Consider the following 19,756-nt stretch of genomic DNA (forward strand, 5'->3'; position numbering starts at 1 on the left):
AGAATGACAGGGACACGGTGCTGGCTGGAGCCTCCAGCATATATTGATTGCTATCAAAATAGGTAGATGTTGACTGTTAGACCTGGAAAACTCTTTCCAGCACACAACAATGGCAACAACTTTATTGACATAACAAGCAATAAGAGAATCTTGTGGGTCAACAGTGGGATCTCTTTATAGGACTCCCATGACAAACAGCATGATGACTGGTCATATTTATATGAATTTCTTGAATTTAGGTTTTTCTCTTTGGGGTGCTCTCCCCTGGAGTAAGAGAAAAGATGAAATAAATAAGAAGCATGCACCCAATGCCATTTGACCCTGGGGTTTTGTCTTTCTTACCTCCAGTGCAGAGAACATCTGGATCAAACCAACAGCTGGAGTCTGGCTTGGGTGGAGCTGCTCTGGGGAAGTGGATGGCCCGGCCTAGGGATTTCACAGAGTCTGAAGACATGTCCAGCAAGTGGGTCGGGAAGAGCTGGTTCCCATGACCATCTGTGTCCAGTATCACGTAGTTGCTCAGCCCCTTCCCACAGTTGTCGGTCTCTACCCGGTGACTAAATCCAGGGAAACTGAAGTTTTTTGTGTGCTCAGCTATGTTAGCTCCTGAGATTCTGACTCCTTTCCTCCGAGCACTGTCTATAGCCATTGCCATGAAGTAAATGGCATCATAGATTGTTCCAAAAAGTGGAGAAACCTAAAAATACAGGAGAAACTGAGGTGAGGATATACTGCTGCCAACCTCTGGTTTGAGATCTGTGGCATAAGATGTCCCACTGGCTAAGCTGCGAACTCAAGAACTGAGACACCTGAGCATTAAGGCTCACAGAGTAATGGCTTTGAAGAATCCTAGGCTGAAGGTAGCTCTGGATTGACCCAATATATGTGTGACTTTGAATATCTGTCTTTTCTTATGGTTGCTTACCAAAATACAATTTCAAAATATTTTTAAGATCATGTAAAATCGCTTTATCATGGGAAGAGCCAAGACTGAGCCTGACGTTCAGCTGGTGTTTTGTCACAGCCTGCCTCAAAGCAGTGTGCTAAAACAGAACATCAAAGCCAGAGGCTCGTCTCCCTGCCCAGGTAGGAAAAATGTTATGCCCAAAGGATTGGTTCTCTCTGTCAGAGCATTGTTTATTCCTGAGGCATAAAAACCACAAAGCAGAGCCACAGCAAACTCATCCTCTGGGGTACCAGAGCCTTTTCTCCTTGTGTTGCTCCCTTCTATGCCATACTTGATTTAGGAACCTAAAAATTTCCCTTCCCCTAAAAACACACATGGCGGCCTTTACAATCACATGGTCATTCACAGTTGGTAGGTGAAGAGAGATTATAGGCATATACACTTGTGATAAAACAAGGAGTGCTGTTGGGACCCACAGAATTTCACATCTGCAGTGGGACTTGTTGACCAGATGTAGGCAACTATGATGAAGAACCCTACACTCAATACAGTTAACCTGGGCTCTCATTATAGTGAAGGGAAAGAAATGAATGCTTTCAAGTCATGATTCATCTCCTCCAAAAAGTAGACATCCATACAGATCTGATAAATCATACTTTAAAAGTACTTACAATTTTCTGAAAGATCATAGTGAGATTTGAAGATTAGCTCAGCTGAATCCTGCATCTCTTCACCAGTATGACAGATTTCCCCAATTCTTCTTGCAATGTTTACAAGGTTGCAACTGACTTTTTTTTTTTTTTATAGGCTACTGGTGACATTTAGACAATTGTGCTGACAAAGAATAACTTTGACTATAGTGCTGAAAGGAATGAGGCAACAATGATCCTAAGTATTTCCCTCTAGAAGCATCCAGTATTTCGTTTGTCTGTCACATCCCCCCAAATTCTCAGGCATGTGGACATCTTATTCTGGTGCCTTAAAAACTCCATGGACTTCATCCACCTTAGGAAACATCTCTTCATCTTGGGCCTACTGCAGTTAGCACATAGCAAACCAAATTTGAGAGCCTCAGAGACAACCTCTTTCTCTTGAATTCCCAGCATGGTCCTGCAGTTGAACTGAGTTAGACTGCCAGACTTCAGGAGAAATATCCTTTCCAAATGAATGCAGACCACATCCAACTTTCACCATATTTTTCTCAAAATAAAAGCATGCATCCTGGGTTGTCTCTTGCCTGTACTTTCTCTATAACTGTTGCTTGTCTCATGTCTCCCGTTACCAGGTCCCAGAAATGCCTGAGAGAAAGAATATTTACCTGGGTGCCTTCCAAATCCCTGGTTATTTCACCACTTTCTTTAGCTTCCCTGAATGCATCATAGAAAGTCCTTTCTCCAGACTCCAGTGTGATAGTCAGCACAGCATCATATGCTTCCTGGAGCTTGCTGTCATTATCAAAGACATTGAATGAGTTGTTTTGGTAAGGAAGACTGTACAGTAAAGTGTCGTATGGAACAAAGATGTATCTTCCATCTGCTAGTCCCATTTCCAGAGCTTTTGTGAGTAAGGTGGCTTGTTCCTCCCCTCCAATGAGCACAGAGTGCATGCAGAGGAGTATAACTGAAACACAAGGATCACAGACAGCGTTGTTAATCCATTTGGGGTTTTCAACACAAAATAGCTCCCTCCCTCCCAATAAAAGAGCTGTCTGAACTGCTGTATCACGTCAGACTCTAATGGTCCCCCACCAATGTTATGTGCTGAGGAAGCTGGGAGCTATACCAATTTTGTTCAACCTCTGGAGGTCTGCAACCTCTAGCAAAGGAGGCTGTGAGCATCACCCATTCCTGGAGGCATACAGAAGGAGGAGTGGAGATATAAATTTTGACAAAAACGAGGCACAGGCTAACATGATGGGTAGTCATGGTCATTGTTGTCATTGACTGAGAGACAAGAGCTTTCCCTTTTTGTGCCCTGAGCTGACACTGACAGACACCATTAGCAGTGCCAAAGCTCTACCCATTCACCCTGTCACCATACACACAGATTTTAGGTTGGGCACTGTGTTGTGTTGCAACTTCTGGTCCATGCCTGACTGTCCCAGAGTCTGTGTCTTTGACTGCAAAATGCCATGAGGCCAATGTCCCCATGTCTGCTGGAGCGAACTGAAATACAAGTGTATCTTTTTAACAGGCTTTCCATGGTGCTCACGGGCCCTTCCTGAAAGGAAGCACTCCTGATCTTTCATCCAGGACAGCATTTCAAAGCTCAGTCACTGAGAGGAGCAAAGCAGGGCAATGATGGGAAGGAAGGTTGCAAAGGAGGCCTGCCTGCTACTAAACCAGGAGGGATCAGGAGTAGCTGTGGTCTCTCCTCAGGAGAAAAAGTATTCTTGGCAAAGTAGAAGCTGAAGTGAACAAGAGCATTTTCAGGTTGCTGAATTACAGGAAAGAAACGGGCGCTTCTAGGCAGTGATTCATCCCATACTATAGCAAAGAGCCTAAGCTGTTCAGATGAATCATGTTGGAAGAAGGACTATTCCCTCCATTGGTTATGAAAGGAGCCCATCATCTCTAACTCACATGGAGAGCTGTGATGGTGATGAGATGAACCCACCCAAGGTGGATTTGGTCTCACGCATAGATTTGAGCACTGATAAAACTCCAAGTTAGCAAACACCTTGCTACCCTTGTTAGTCTTTGGTATAAAAATCAAAGTCTTCATTAAAATTCATCCTCATCTGGATTCACAGTGCTGACTGCAGAGGTGTACATCCAGGATCAGAGCTCCATCACAGGCTTCATAATAAGGCTCTGAACCAGAAAAATATGACTTTTTTCCCCCATTTTCTCAAGAGAAAAAAGATCATTCTTTACTATGTGCTGTACATCAACAAGGGGTCTTCCACTGCTTTAGTATGTGGTGTATAACACTGGATTTCACTTCTGATACCTTCACTGAACACAGATAGCAAGGACACAGCATCAAAGCATGAGATTTTTGATGATCCATAATCCAAAACACCATAAATATAAAACCTTCCTATAAACCCCTCTTTACACTCGACAGGGTCAAGCACCGACACTTGTCTACTAAATATTATCTTTTCAGACAAGCTGGACCCAAACTTCCATGTTGTAGAAGAGTATTTTGCCCTATCTCCATCACATAGAAAATGCCCAGCATTCTTTTACATGAAGCCCTGGCTCCATTAAGGTCAGATATAAAATTCTGCTTCACTTAAATGACTTCAAAATGTCATTCACTAAGTTATGCTGACTGGATAACAATACAGTCCTACCATGGAGAAAATAAAAAAAAAAGGAATGAGACTCAAAGAACTTACTTCTAATGCCATCAACTTCTTTAATCTCGTTCCAGGTGTCTTCAATGCCTTTTTCTCCTTTACGCATGGATGTAACAATACCTACAGGAAGCCCCTGGTTCCTAAGTGCACTCGCTAACTTGTTGGCTGTGTCCATCCAAATATCCTCATTGGAAGCAATGATGCCAACATGAGCCCACTTAAAATATTTCATTATTGTAAACAAAACTCGGGTTGGAGAGGGCAGGGTCCTTGCAAATGTAGGGTGGTGGATGCTGGAATCCAGTTTATAATTGATGCACATCCATGAGAAGATGGCCTTTTTCCAGTTTTCCCCTAAAAGTGTAGCCACCTCACAGAAGCCAGGGTTCAGAGGGCCTATGAAAGCTGAGGAAAGCTTTCCAAAGTCAATGAATCTAACCAGAGCTCTTGATGTCTCACATTCTTCTTGCAGGACCACATAATCCAGCCTGTGGCCAAGATTTAGCGAAGGATCTTTGCTTAGGCGACCCACTGCTAACCTGGCAGCCACATGGGGAAAGGCTTTGGAAAAGAAGGGGTCACAGTTCCAAGGTCCGAGCAGTCCAATTTTAAAAACAGAACAATGTGCTGGAGAGCAAAGTAAGATTATTCCCAACAGCAGCCACCAGAGAGCCTGGAAAAATGTCTTGAATGAATTTCCAGTGTTGAACTGATGTGATCTAATGTGCCTTGACAGCACCCAGAACAAGCCGTTAGGACACAGTAGGAGAAATGACATTGTTTTACAGGTGGGTAGACCTGCACTGAGTTCTTCAGGAAGCCAGGGAGTGCATTACCAGCTGCTGGAAGAAAAGTAGATTACCTTTGCCTTCCTGTACACGTATTTGTTCCATGCATGTAGATATAGCTGAGTCAGCCCAAATTACACAACAGTTCTCAAGGTGCAAGCCTATGAGATGCCAAAACCCTGCACAGACACGTGGACACGCACCAGACAAGCCACTGCACCACGCAGACAAGCATCCAACCAGTGTCAGTTAAATGTACCGTAGCCCTTAAATGTACATTTATAGAAACATTTTAAAATGCTTTGCAATATATTTTGAAACCAGGCAGTGAAGACTGACTCAGCTTTGTTTGCAGCAGTAAACACAACCTATGGATACACAATGTTTTTCATTCTTCAGAAGGATAATTCCCAAATCACACAGACAAACACGCATATAAGAAAATAAAAAAGATGAAATGCACTAAGCAACATCTGCCAGTCCAAAATCCTCAGTGAGTTTTGAATATGAATCAGAGCCCATACAAATATTCACACACATGCACACACATATATAGACCCTTATACACATATACTTAGAGATGATACATATATCTATATGCATCTGATTTTAAAGCTTTCTGAAAAGGTTTTTCAAGGACAACTCATGGCAGAGTCTCTTAAACCTGGCAAAATGAACAGTGGATAAACAGGTAATCATAAAGTGAGTGAAAAGGTGGATTATGATTTGAATTTGGATAAAGAACTGTTAAATAACTGTCAGGGCAAAAGCTTTGTGTTCACTCTTGGCTTAAAATATTGTTGGTTAAAGACTAGGAGCCATAGGTTTTTTGGGGAATAACAACCTCACCCTTCACAGCCAGGCACAGAAATCTCAAACCCACAACAGTCTCCCCACCATCTGCAGTGTCACACTGTAGCTTAGAAAATTTGCTGATCCAAGCAGGTTTGTGCTCTAAAAATAGCAGGCCCCTTACCAGCTTACCTGTTCATTACTGGAGAAGTATTTTTATCCCGGATCCTCAGCCACCGAGACATGCAACACAGAGGACGGCAGTGGAGCATATGCTGTAAATGCACCCGCAGGTCCTCTAGCCTGATGGAGAGGGACCTTCAGAAGGAGCCACCCACCAGCAGAGCAGCTTCTCACCTGTGGCAGTGGCTATCCTTGAACGTGGGTCCCACTTCAAGGAGAGGCGATGCATGGTCAGCCTCCCCTGAAAGTGCGCTTGGGTGCCCACTTCCTTCAACTTCTTGCTTGCATGGGCCACTCCAATGGGGTGGGTGCTCTGGGACCCTCCACGCTGTGTCAAAAGCTTCTTACGTCCCTTTTGATGAGGGCCATCCTTCTCCTCCAAGGTTTCACGACTTGGGGTACATTGCCCCAAGCCCTTTGTTCTTCGATGAAGGTCTTGCAGAGCTCCAAGTTTGCCTCACTCTGAACTGCCTCAGTGCGGATATGTACTCATATCTAACATAGTAATTGTAGGGATGGCATCTTAAAGCTCTGCCCTCGGATTAGTGAGATTTAGCTCCTGGGATCTGCCCCTGCAGAACAGCTTCTTAAGTCTCTCTGCACCACAGCACGGACAGCTTCTCTTCTGCCCCGTAAGCAGCAGACACAAGAGCTATTTAGATTTGGGGTAAACAGAGTATTTGATTTTGGGGTCTACCATCTTGCTGATGTGTTGCATTCCCCTTTTCCCCATTTCTTCCTGGAACCCATCATGACACACACACAGATTTTTATACTTTTATCAAAATCTTCTTGGTTATTTCCCTGGGGAGCTGAGCCCTCCAATAACCCTCTCCACACTCCCAGACACCTTCCTTCCCCAGCAGACCTGGCAGTAAAACTGTCATCCTGGAAAGACCTTGAATGTCTCCACGCCTGTCCTAGCTAGGAAGCCCCGAGGTCACAGGACCAGCACTTGTGGTCTAGAGGGAACCATTTGCAATTCAACTTTTTAGCAGTATTAACTTCAAATGCATCATATAAATTATACACGTCTCATTGGTGTGTGTTCAGGAGCAATTCTCTTTTCATGACTAATCATTATGGGAAGCCACAAAGTCTTTCATGCAGTGGGAAGAGCAGCTCTCTCCTTTCATTTCATTAATTTTCTTCCCTTCATTGATTTCCTTGCACGACCCAGATCCAGGAAGGTTCCTGGACATGTGCTTCATTGAAGGCTGGTACAACTCAAGATGGTTATCAGGAATTACCAAATTACTTTGCATTTGGAAAGTGCCTAAAAGACATGCTAACATCAAGCCTAAACTGAGAACACTGCTTTGTGTGCTACTGGTGCATTAGGTTTTGACACTGGGTTTTGATCAAAGCTTGAAATTAAATAAAGTTTTTGCAGCTAGGAGTCTGATTTTTTGAACTGAATTTAAAAGTTTGTTTTATCCATATACAAATATACCAACATCTCTATCCATATACCATATGCTCACTGCCGTCTCATTTCTTTAGGTATCAACAATGGTACTGCACAGTTTAATTTCACTCAGGGTCAGAAGTTTGAAAGTCTCCTGGACCAGCTCCAGTGATTCCTTTCTAGGGGATATTTATAGTATTAAAATCTCCTGTGTTGAAAAAAATGTGGGTCAGGCACCCAACAATGAAAGATGAAAAAATAATCGACTTGGAGCTCTATTTATTAGCATAATTATTCTGACCCTTAACAACTTCCAGGAAATCCCTTAACAATCCCTGGGAAAGTCACGGAATGGATCCTCCTGGGGGCCATCACGAGTCAAATGAAACACGTGATTGGGAAAAGCCAACACGGCTTCACAAAAGGCAGATTGTGCCTGACAAATCTCTGGTGGTCTTCTATGATAAAGTGACCTGCTCGGTTGACATGGGGCAAGAGGTCAACATTGTCTACTTGGACTTCTCCAAGGCCTTTGATACGGTTCCCCATGGCCTCCTCCTGGAGAAACTGATGCATAATGGCCTGGACAAGTGGTCTGTGCAGTGGGTGAGGAATTGGCTGGCAGGCTGCACCCAAAGGGTGGTGGTAAATGGCTCTTTTTCAGACTGGCAACCCATCACAAGTGGGGTCCCCCAGGGATCGATATTGAGCCCTATGCTATTCAATATCTTCATAAGTGACCTGGATAACGGGATCAAGTGTAGCCTGATGAAGTTTGGCGATGACACCAAGTTGAGTGGGGAAGCAGACACTCTCGAAGGGAGAGCCACCCTGCAGGAAGATCTGGATAGGCTAGAAGAGTGGGCTAACAAGAACCTTATGAAGTTTAACAAGGACAAGTGTAAGGTCTTGCACCTGGGAAAGCACAATCCAGGAGTGCAGCTCAGACCGGGATCCACCTGGCTGGAGAGCAGCTCTGTGGAAAGGGACCTGGGGGTCCTGGTGGACAGCAAGCTCAACATGAGTGAACAGTGTGCTGCTGCGGCCAAGGTGGCCAATAGGATGCTGGGTTGCATCAAAAAGGGCATCACCAGCAGAGATAAAGAAGTCATGATCCCTCTCTACTCGGCACTTGTCAGGCCACACCTGGAATACTATGCACAGTTCTGGTCCCCGTTATACAAATAAGATGTGGACAGGCTGGAGGGGTCCAGAGAAGGGCCACCAAGATGATCCAGGCTCTGGGCAGCCGCCGTGTGGGGACAGGCTGAGAGAGCTGGGCTTGTTCAGCCTTAAGAAAAGGAGGCTTAGAGGTGATCTCATCACCATGTACCAGTGCTTAAAGGGGAGCTACAAAGAAGACGGAGACTCCCTTTTTACAAGGAGTCCCATGGTGAGGACAAGGGGTAACGGGTACAAGTTACTCCCAGGGAGATTCCGATGGGACAGGAGAGGTAAATTTTTCACCATGAGAACAGTCAATCATTGGAATAATCTCCCCAGGGAAGGGGTTGACTCTGCTACGCTGAACACATTTAAGACTCAGCTGGACGTGGTGCTGGGCCATCTTGTCTAGATTGGGCTAGAAAGGTTGGACCAGATGATCCTCGAGGTCCCTTCCAACCTGGTATTCTATGATTCGATGTTTCTATGAATTCATATTTTTCCATAGCCCAGTGGGTTGAAACCTTTATCACTTTCTCCCTTCTGCTTCTTGTTTGCCAGTGAAAGAAAAGACCCTCCTGCAATCAAGTAATACCAGTGGCAGGAATCCACCCTCCACAGGAAAAGCTGGTTATCCCAAACAGCTCTGCCACATCTGTCCCATGCTTAGGGTATCCAGGACTGGGGATAACACTCCTACCTTTGCAAAACAAAAGCTCAGGTCCCGGCACTGTCTGATTTGCCTCATTCATCAGCAAGCAAGGTAAATCATGCAGCTGAGACAAAAAAAAATGTTATTAAGGTAATTCATCTGGCTGGAATTAGCATTAAAGCTTAAGACCTTGTGTATGCCTCCAAACCTTACTTTTTTCTCACATCTTAAGCTCATCATTACTGCAACAACCACATCACAGAGCAAAGATTTCTTTGTAATGCCGTGTTATTTGCACACCATCAGATCAATTCCCAATACTCTTCTGTACTCACCGAAGTGAGTGAGAGATGCGCGCATTCATGCAGCCGTAACATTTCCCATGGGAAGGTTAAGCCACAGCTGTATCGCTTTGCTTTAAATTTTTAGAGCAGAAGAGGGTGCTCTAATCTCTCAGTCTGACCTCCCATATCAGCCTGGCCAAACAGCCTCCCAGGGCTGCTGCTGCTGCTCTGAGCTCTTCAAGCATCCTGGAAATAAAATGTGTTTTGTAATGAATTATACCAGAGGGTACCGCTGAATAAAGCTGATTTCTCTGGAAACCCTCTGCAGCCAGCAGAGAGAGACAGGGAAAAGGCTTGCCTCCTTTTCTGATTCTCCTGGCAGAAAAGTCTTGTATCTCCACTGATTATAGAGAAAAACAAGGGAGAGCAGCTTGCGTTAGCCTTTCTTCACGTCCTCTGAGCCTTAATTAAAAGCTCCAGCCTTGGAGGATCTACCACGTTCCCACGTCTATTATTCCAACTGTTAATTACCCTCAACATTAAAAATACCCACTTAACGTCTAGTGTGTCTGGCTTCGTCTTCCTCCAACTGGTTCTCACTCCGCCTTTGCCTGTGAAACAAAAAACCAGGAAGCTCAATAAATATCACCTCCCTGCAGACATTTGCACACCATAATTAGCTCACATCCTAGTCATCCTCTGAGCAAAATAAATAAACAGCTCCTCAAGGCTCTTGCCATAGAGCATGTTTTCAGGATTTCATCCTTGCAACGCTCTTTTGACATTCATTTTTAATTTTCCTTCTCTTCGCTAAATTAAAAGCGGTATCCATTAGTGAGCCTCACTCCTTAATGCTGAATATAGAAGTGATGGCATCTTTTATCACCTATTTGATTTTTCTCCACTCTAATTCTACAGCTCAGATGAACACAGTTGCAGCACTGCTGTTTTCAAGCCCATCTCTCCTTTCCTTAATGCAAACATCTGCCTTGGAAGTGTGGTATGAATTCTTTGTTCCCAGATATATACAAATCCGTCTGGTTTTAGTTTAGTGGATACTTTTCAAATATGTCCATTTAATGAGAGGTCCAGACCAATCTGCAAGTTTTATGAATAATGATTTTTCTGTTTCTTCCAGATAATGGGATACAGTTATTGAACAGCACTGGAAAAAATGACATCCTAGAGGTTCCACTAGAAAACACTACCAAAGGAGGCTCCTCATCTACTATTTTATTTCAAAATATCAATTAATCATTTTTTATTTCTTTATGACACAGACACACTGACTATGTCACTAATTTTCTATCTCAATATCCCCTTTCAGTAGGATGACAACTTGTAGGGGTTTACGAAAATGTCACCACTTGACTTTACATGCTAGACTTGTGACTTGATCACAAAAATTATGTAGAGTCAGACTGACAAGATTTATTATCACTCCAGTCTTACTGCCTGGCATTAGTTAACTGCCATCCTTTGATTCTTTACAAGTTCCTATCCATTTTGTCCTTTCCATGACTTTGAGTAAGCTTCATGTCAACCCAATCTGACATCAGTTTCTTGGCCATGCAGCATGGGAAGAGTTTGATGTCCCATGGCTTTGGTGGGGATGTTTTTTTTTTCAGGAGGGAGTGTCCTGCTGTGCCATGTTATCCTGCTTTCAAGTTGCAGTCCAGTACGTGGAATCCCTTTTTCTCCAGGTTATATCTGCTTTGCATCGGAGCAGCTGTATGTCAGCCCTGAGAAGTCCTGTAGGGTCAGGTTCAAGTGGGTCCACTACTTTCCCCAAATGGTTAGATTTATTTGATTTTCTTGGAAGCTGATTTTGTAGCCTGTGAGATCTGAAGTCTCTGGCACTGGTGTTAGTGGAATATATGATGTTGCAGGTAGTTTGGACAGTCAATATTAGAGCTGGCAGGAAACAGTCTCATAACACTGGATGAGGTATTTATACTTGTATTTATTTAGGCATGAAAATCTGAGTGGTTAATTTGACAGCCTTGTCTCCAGAAGCTCATTATATAGCAATACATAGAGAAACGCCCCTCTTCCAGGGGACATTTCCAAACCTCTTGGAATCCAGCTATGATTCAACCTAAGAAGTGGCTACTGTTCATCATTTTCTTTACATGAGGCTTAGCGAGGCTGGACTTTTAATAAGCAAGTTAAAGCCAGGTACTGAAGGAGATGGAGTGTCTCACGTGGTGTTAACTGAAAAAGCACTTGCCTAACACGTCTAAAATGTTTTTCTAGAAGTATGTCAGACTCAAAAAAACTTCAGACATGTCTGGATCTATGTCTGGAGACCTTAGAGATTGCCAGGTGTCTTATCTGGGAATAAAGATATCAAGCAGGTGTGTCTCATAGTCAGGGAATCTGAAAGCAGATGAGTGTTTGATATATGCTTTGCCAGCCTGGCCCGCACGGAGAAGCCTGGAGACCAGCCACAGCAGCTCTGTGACAATGACAATTTCATTGATGGCCTTAACAGAAAACCTGAGGGGAACAGCAAACCCACCCAGCACTTGTAGAGTTCAGGAAGCTTGCAGTTCCTTGGATATTTAAAAAATAAATTGCTTCATCACAGTGCAGCCAAAAAAAACAAAAAGAAAAAAAAATCACACTAAACCTTCTGGCAGACAAAGAATGATGAGTTTTGGCCAATCCTGTTCATGGTGAATGGTAACAAAACTTCCAAATGCGTCAATGGACTCATGAATGGCTGGCTGACGTTTTGCATGATGTCTTACCCTATGCTATGTTACAAACTTTCCCACAACCGCATAACCTCACTGGAGCATTCATCAGATCCTGCCAGATCTGATAAATAGCATTTATCCCTAAAATAAAGCTTCAACATGACACTGAGTTGCATTAACTTTACTCTAAGGCTTTACAAACCCCATGGAGAAAATAATCCCAGAACATCTTCTGTACCAATAGGTGTCTCTTAGCCTTTGGCACCTCTGGTAGCTTGAAGAAAATAACTAGTTTTACAACCTTATCTAAACATCTGAGCTTTCAAATGTTTGCTAGGGAGACTTTAACTTGGATACTGAACCACAGCAAAGGCCATACAGTACCGGTGTTATATCTTCCTCCAGCTCTCACCTTGCCTATCACAATATATACCTTCGTCCCTGTCATTAGGCTACCCAAACATCTAGCCAATATTTGGTGCTAGAACAGCATCACTAGCATCATTTAAAGGTTTAGAAACTGAGGACATACATACAAAGTTTAGTTATCTAGCCTAAGCTGCATAGGAAATGCATGTACTAGGCTCAAAGCTTTGTGCTCTTTTTAGTGTGGGATGTAACAAAACCCAAGAGGTATGTTGCCTCTGTTATAACCGTAGACTTTTATCATGTAGGACTTAGGCCAGCATTTTTAAGGCCAGGTCTCTGCATGACCTGCCAGATGTTACACAGAAGATCATACAGGAGCAGAAAAAGAAACCACCCCAGGTGCTGAGCCGCATGTCCATGCAGCCCTAAATCACTTCTCTGACAGCATCTGGGCTCCCCTAAACCCAACTTCTACTGCATAAGAGCTCTCCTGTCGCAACAGGCTTTATTAATTTAACAGCAGCATATGCAATAATTTCTTATATCCTCATTTTCTAACACCACTTCATCCATGAGGAGTTACAGAAAATAAATAAATTAATTAACTAATTAATTAATATGGAGCATGAATTAGGTATAAACTTTCATGGGTAGGTGGAAGGTCTTAGCAGGCAGCAGCCTCCAGCAACCCGGTGGCTTAATCTCTCCTGTTTCAGTTATATTTTTATATATATACATATGTATACATTCAGTTATATATATCTGTCCTCTGGGCTGCCCTGGCAGTGTCTGTCAGCTGCTTTGCATTGCAGCGTGGCAGGAGAGTCACCGCCTGGCTACAGTCTGGCTCTGCTGACTCCCTGCAAAACCCTCTCCCATGGAAAACTCATGGTCCGCCGGAGCCTTCCCACTAATCCCCTCTGTGCCCACAGGGTTGGGCAAGCGCCTGCTCAATTTACTGGGAATTAACTGGCCCGATTTCAGACTGGCAGAAAAGCTAATACGTAGGAATTTCTACTGAAGCTTTTTAAAATTGTATTTAAAACCTTTCTGAGGACTCTCACTGAAGGAAATATTTTGATTTCTCTTCATTTCCAGAGCCTGCACAAAACTTAATGAGGGTCAACGTATCCAGTTTCAGAGCACATCTACTTTTTAGTGCCCTTTAATTGTCACTCATAAAGACAACCCTTGAGATGACTGTTTCCAAGGGACATTCGAACCACACGGACTGTTGCAGATGGTTATTTTGTAGTGCTGCTCAAACTCAGTTAACCCAGCTAGACTGACACATCTGTTAAACACATGCTTTAGCTCTTCAGTAAAGCTAAGACCGGAGATAACAGAGCAAAACACCCCCAATACCTCTTTTTCTTTGCCTCCCAGGGGTATAGAAACAATCAGTCCTAACTGCCACCCAGCCATCAAATAACCAGCAATACCTGCAATTCAACTAACTACAGAAGGGGAAAAAATTCAAATAATCAATTGCTCTTATTTAGCTTCATGCCAAACGTGATTTTTTTTTTTAAAGGAATTATAATTTAATGAAGACGTTGACAGAAGCAAGACATAGGATAAATCCCAGTGTAAACATTGCTGTATTTCCAACTCGGAGTCTGCAGGAGTCTGAAACAAGCCCCCAGATATTAATCTCCTCATCTGAAACACGCACATCCAGGCTAACACCTCGCTAAGTCCCCATTATCTGTTGCTGCACAGCATGGTACGGTACAGCAGGGCAAGTGCGGCATGCCCTCGGAGAGAGGGAGAGAAAAAGCAGATCAAAACTACCGGTGAAAATAAGCACTGACCCAGAAGACAGCCAAGCATTTTTAAGAGCAGCAGCCTGCTGTGTCCTGGTACAGCTTTTCAGGGTGGCCATCACGAAGGGTCCCTTCCAGTGCCGTGAGAGAAATAAACAGCATGTTCCTCATGCAAAAAGAAATCCTTCAGAGAAATTTAACTTTCAAAGTACATCTGTGGCCGAAGAGCTGGAGCATTAGCAGTTGGGCATCAGCATGGCATCGCTGTGGTTCGTGGAGCAATTTATTTCAGCCAGGATGAACAGAGGAAGAGTCTCCAGAGATGCAGCTCAGCTCTTCTGGTGTCCATTTAAGGGAATTGATAATATCTTTGTCTCTTTGGGTGTGAAAGTGTCTCTGCTAATTAAAATTCCCTGAAGACCTACATCTCCTAAGCTGATAATGATAAGCCTCTCAAGCTGACTGTGTGTTGCTCTGTTACCTCCAGCGCTGCTGCGGATGTGTAGCAAACACAAGGCACAGGTAGTCACTGCTGAGAGCTCTGTAAGCAAAAATGGAAACCTTGGATGCTCAGAGCCACGGGACAAAAAAGCAAGAGCAACATCCAGGTCTGGGGAAGCAGCAAATCTGCTGCCCTAGGAACCACCTGGCTTGCCTATGGCCAGGCAAGGCTGCATGAATGTCTGCAGGGATGTGTAGAGAGAACTGCAGGGAGGTTTACCAGGGGTGGGTCAGGAAAACCCCTTCCTAAACTGTCCTTGGCTCTGATGGGCTGGTCTTCACTTTCCATGGTTCCAGCTTCATTGGCCTTCGCCCCCCAGCAGAGACCAAGAAGTCTCACATCTGCTCTGAGACCAGACTCCAACCCTGGCCAGGCCAGTTCTCATTTGACCTTTCAAATCAATGTCAGCGTGTCTGTGTGAGGCTTGCAGTGCTCGAAGGTGGGCAAAACAGAGAGGTCTGGTGAGAAACCACTTCCCCACGTTCTAGGACTGCCTCTTTCTCAGATGGTTTTAGTAAGGGTATGGCTATGGGGAGGGTACCTTGCCTTCTCCTGCTAGCACTGCCAGCTTCATGCTGTGAAAAAGAGACACCGTCCTTGCCTGCTTTCTTCTATCACTTTACTTTCTGCAGCTGTCACTAAAGCACACCATGTAGTCTTATACAATAAGCCATCGGAGCCTGAGATACCTTTTCCTGTGTTTTAAAGAGCACGAAACACTTCCAAGCCTGCATCTGGATCAGCATCACTGTGAGTGACTGAAACACTGAGTAGATAATGCAGCAGGTGCAGCAAAGAGCTGTCACTTCCACTTCTTCCCTAAGACTATAGACATATGTGCAAGCCACGTTTTACCCCATATTGAGCAGTTTACATTGTTTTTCCTGAGCACTAGACTGTTTAGATGAGGATCTGCCAAAAGATTTCATATCTGGCTCACTGGCAGGGTGGATCTCAAGGAGTAGTGTAAATATGCTGCCAGGTATTCAGCTGATGGAGTGAAGATGCTCATCCACAGCAGTATCAAACTCTGATTATGGTCCTATCCCAACCTCTGGGCATTATCCTTTGGGTGGAAAGGCCAAGGAGGAGTTCTCCTGGGCCAGGAGGAACCTCAGTACAGTAAAGCATGTAAGGGTACGCTTAACTGTAAGAATCAACATTTCGCACATTAGCTCAGCTCCATGTATCGGAACTGGGCTGGAAAAGGCTCCAGCTGTCTTCCTGGGGTTTTCTGGTGGCTATTCTAGTTTCTGAAAGCTCCTGTGCCACGAGATGCAACAGAGATGGGTATGTGGGTGTGATGCGAGCAGGGTAAGTTGCATGTTCTTCATGGGATACCAAGGCAGGTCCAAAGAGGTGGAGAGTACTCCACGAGGTGGGAGAACTGGTTTCAGGGTGTCCTGCTTTGTCACAGGCCTTTCATAAGACCATAGGCAAATCATTTCACCCACACGGCAAAGATAAGAAGCTTGGCTGCAAGACTTTAAAAGGAGAAATATGAGTCAGCCTTGAGCAAACCATCATGTACCAATTGATAGGCTCTTCTTCCCATCCTTCATCTGTGTTTCTTCCTCCTCCTTGTCTTCACCACCTTCTCACCACCACAGGCAGAAGCACACCCACCCAAAATTTCCTGGTCCTGCTGCCATCCTCAGGTGCTGGCTGCTCTGCCAAAGACATGACATGGGGGAAGTTAGAGCAAACCCAACATGTCTATGACCTGCAGCGAGCTGTCCTACATGTTTCTGCAGTTCGGAGCCCCCAGCCAGGGGCATGTGACACATTGGACCTTCCCTTTCATCTCAGCTGGCCTCAAGCAGCACAGCGGGTGCCAAAAATGGCTCTGATGCTGGGGGGCTTATTTGTCTTTCCTCTTCCTTGGTTCTTCAAGGAGAAGATCAAAACAACCTGACATCTGGTTGTACTTTACTGCCGTGCTGGCTTATGTCCTGTCTTCCTTCCACAGTCTTTATTTTCTTTATTCATCGCCTCTGAGTCAACCCGGCTGACACATGCTCTGCTCATGCCCCATGTAGCCCACGAGAGAGCGCTCCCTCGCTGGTAGACTGCACGCTTTTCCAACTGGTTAGGCTGGAAAGCAACTCAGCTGGGGTAGCTTGGTCCCTGGCCTGTGGTCTAATCCCCTGCTCACGCCCAAATCCCACCAAAGGCAGCTCCCTGGGAACCAGACACGATGCATCAGTATCTGGTCTGTCAGAGGGGTTTTTTTCCAGGAAAGATTTCAGCAGGACACAGCACTTGCAAGCAAAACAGGAGAGCATGACAAGGGAGGGGATTTCTGTTCTCCCAGTCACACATTTTACTGACTGCAAGTGTGATTTGCCAATTCATCATCCAGACTAAATTGTCACCAGCAGGATTTTGATCCTTAGAGCAAGCTGAAATCAGTGCTGGTAAAATACATTTTACTGCCCTCAGCCTTTCTTTTCATATTCAGGGACCTGCTGTCCAGAAGAGCCTTAGTTGTTCCACTAAGGCACTGAGCACAGTTTGTTTCTCCAATTAAGCAGTGAGCTGCTCTGGAGAGGAGTGGTGAGCCTCTCTCAATGCCTCATTTTAATTAAGTTTCCCTCGTGGTGAATGTCTAAGGATGACAGACAGTTCAGAGGACTCCCCAAATGCCAGACTTATAACCACTCCTGGTTTTATGTTATTCTGAGTTTTTTCCTGCTCAGATGATCACTGGGTCTCATCAAGACATGTGCGTAAGAGTCCTTGCACTAATGAGCAAGTCAGAGCTGCAGCCCCCCATTTACCGCACCCTGCAGCTGCAAAGTAATGCTATAAAAACACTTAATGAAGCGTGATGCCTGAAAAACACCCAGCTCATTCCTCCAGGGAACAGGAATGCCCTCAGCCATGATTAAAGTGATGCTTGGACCTGGTGGCAGGGGGGGAAAGATGGTGTTGCCTGCCTCATGTGCTGTGTCTCTTGCATGGTGCTCTGTGTTGGATAGCAGTGGAGCCTGTGGTTGATCCACCACCCTGCTGCATTGGGAGAGGGCAAGAAAGGCCGTCCTCTCCAGAACAGTGGGGCCAAGACGTTGTGGATGGCAAGGTGAAGCCCCTGCTTTAAAACTGGGGGAGCTGAGTGCCCCAGCACCCCAGCAGTGGTGCTGAGGGCTGGCCCAGGGAGTGGTCTCTCTGGATGAACAGCAATGGACATTGGATAAGAAGCTGGGTGCTCCAAAGATGTCTTCAACATTGAGTTTGTCCCTTCTTTCTTGACATCCTTTGAAACCTCCTTTCCTCCCAGCACAGCCCTTCAGCTGTAAGAAATCCCCTCCCAGCTGTGCCTGGTGGCAGATGCATCTCCTGCAGCAGCACTGGTGTGGGTCTGAGCCCTCCAGCTGATGCCAGGGCATGTTTCCATGTCCACTGCGCACCCAAGCTCCAGTGGCACTTAGTGTTATTGGAGCCATCAGGGAGCCTGGAAAGTAACTCAGCTCCCCCTAAAACATCTGAGCAGCTGAATAGCTCCATTCAGCTGCACCTCCAGGTATATAATGACATATATGATGTCCTCTGGGTCTAACACATCAGTGTGGTGTGTCTTATGTAGGAGTTGCATGCTCTGCTGGAGCTGCAATGCCCTAGATGATCTCCTGTTTCACTAAATACCTGAGTGTGGTCACACAAATCAGCCCTACCTGGTTCCCTAATGCCCTTTGAGGTCCCCAAGGCATCCCACCTGGTCTCCTGTTGACTTTTCAAAAAAGGTAGAGGCCTCCCATAGGCTGTGTCATACCTATCATCAGCCCCGTGAAGATGTCTAGATACTCCAGGGCATCTCAAACGACACAAGCTGTCCCTGCGCGGGTGGCTGGTCTGAACCCAGAGGTGCTCCTTCCCCTCTTCCAGCTTGTTAAGAGGCAAGATCCAGGCCAATGGCTGAGATGCCCAAATCTCTCGGGAGCCTGGAAGTTCCCTGTGTGCCTACAAACTGATGTTTGAGCGGCACCTCAGCTCAGTGCGAATAATACAGCACCAGCAGCTGACAGCCTCCGCAGAGCAGACTGGTGGTCTCCAACCAACTGCCAGTGGACGGACATCCACATCATTAGAGCTGTAATTGGCATTCCCAGGAGACAGCTGAGCAAACTGCAGAGATGAGCTATGGGCTTGTTACTCTTCATTAGTGAGGAGAGGAGGGGGAGAACGCATAGTTTATCCCATCACTGGACCTGGTAGGTAGGAGGGGAAGGAGCTGTGTGTTTCACACCAAGGAGAGGGAGCATTGATCTATCCAGCCAAAGGTTGCCTGCTAACATTGCCCCGTTTTGCATGCACCAGCAACAGGGCAGTGACTGGAGAGGACCAGTGAGGACTGGGACTGGGAAGGGTGGGATGGGAGAGAAACTGGTCAGAGGGGAAAACCACCTAGGAGGAGCGTGGTCAAATGCAGCAGACAGGCACGGAGATGCAAGAAGAGAGCAGACAAGCACAGCCTTGAAGGGGAGGACCAGAGATGGCTCAGCTCTGGATGGTCCTCCCTGTGCTGTGGCCACAGCACAGATGGGATGTGGCAAAGCCTGTGGGTCCCCGTGCATTGGGATGTTCAGTCTGCCATCCTGCCAGGGAGAGTGACCAGCCATAGTCCTCGTATGCCAACATAAACAGAAAATTCCCAGGACCAGGGGTATAAATGAGAGGTTCTTTCTGCAAATTACAGCTGCGAGCAGCCCGGCTATGTTTCAGGAGGATCATCTCCAGATTTTACTGAAACCACTGTGGAAAAAAAAAAAAATAAATGAGGGGGAGAAATACTAATTGCTGAGTTTTGGATGTCACAGGGTTGGACACTGAGGGAATTAGTCTAATTTCTTGCTCATACAGTGCATTATCTTGTCCTTTCAAAGCTGAGGGCCCTGAGTGTGCATGGTAATCCGTGTTCAGTTACCGCTCTAT

The 19,756-nt window shown here is 45.3% G+C and overlaps 1 protein-coding gene across 1 annotated transcript in view; it reads right to left on the reverse strand.

Moving 5' to 3' along the window:
* The window catches only part of GUCY2F (guanylate cyclase 2F, retinal), a gene marked incomplete at both ends in the record, with an annotated part of 45,991 nt that extends 40,999 nt beyond the window's left edge, over positions 1 to 4,992 (reverse strand). The window contains 3 exons of the mRNA XM_082304963.1: positions 343 to 697; positions 2,226 to 2,527; positions 4,254 to 4,992. Of these exons, the coding sequence (XP_082161089.1) occupies positions 343 to 697; positions 2,226 to 2,527; positions 4,254 to 4,992 (1,396 nt within the window). The remainder of the gene's footprint in view (positions 1 to 342; positions 698 to 2,225; positions 2,528 to 4,253) is intronic.
* Between the last annotated feature and the right edge of the window lie 14,764 nt (positions 4,993 to 19,756).

This window comes from Platalea leucorodia (genome assembly GCF_965183815.1).
Source record: "Platalea leucorodia genome assembly, chromosome: 2".
Lineage (NCBI taxonomy): Eukaryota > Metazoa > Chordata > Aves > Pelecaniformes > Threskiornithidae > Platalea > Platalea leucorodia.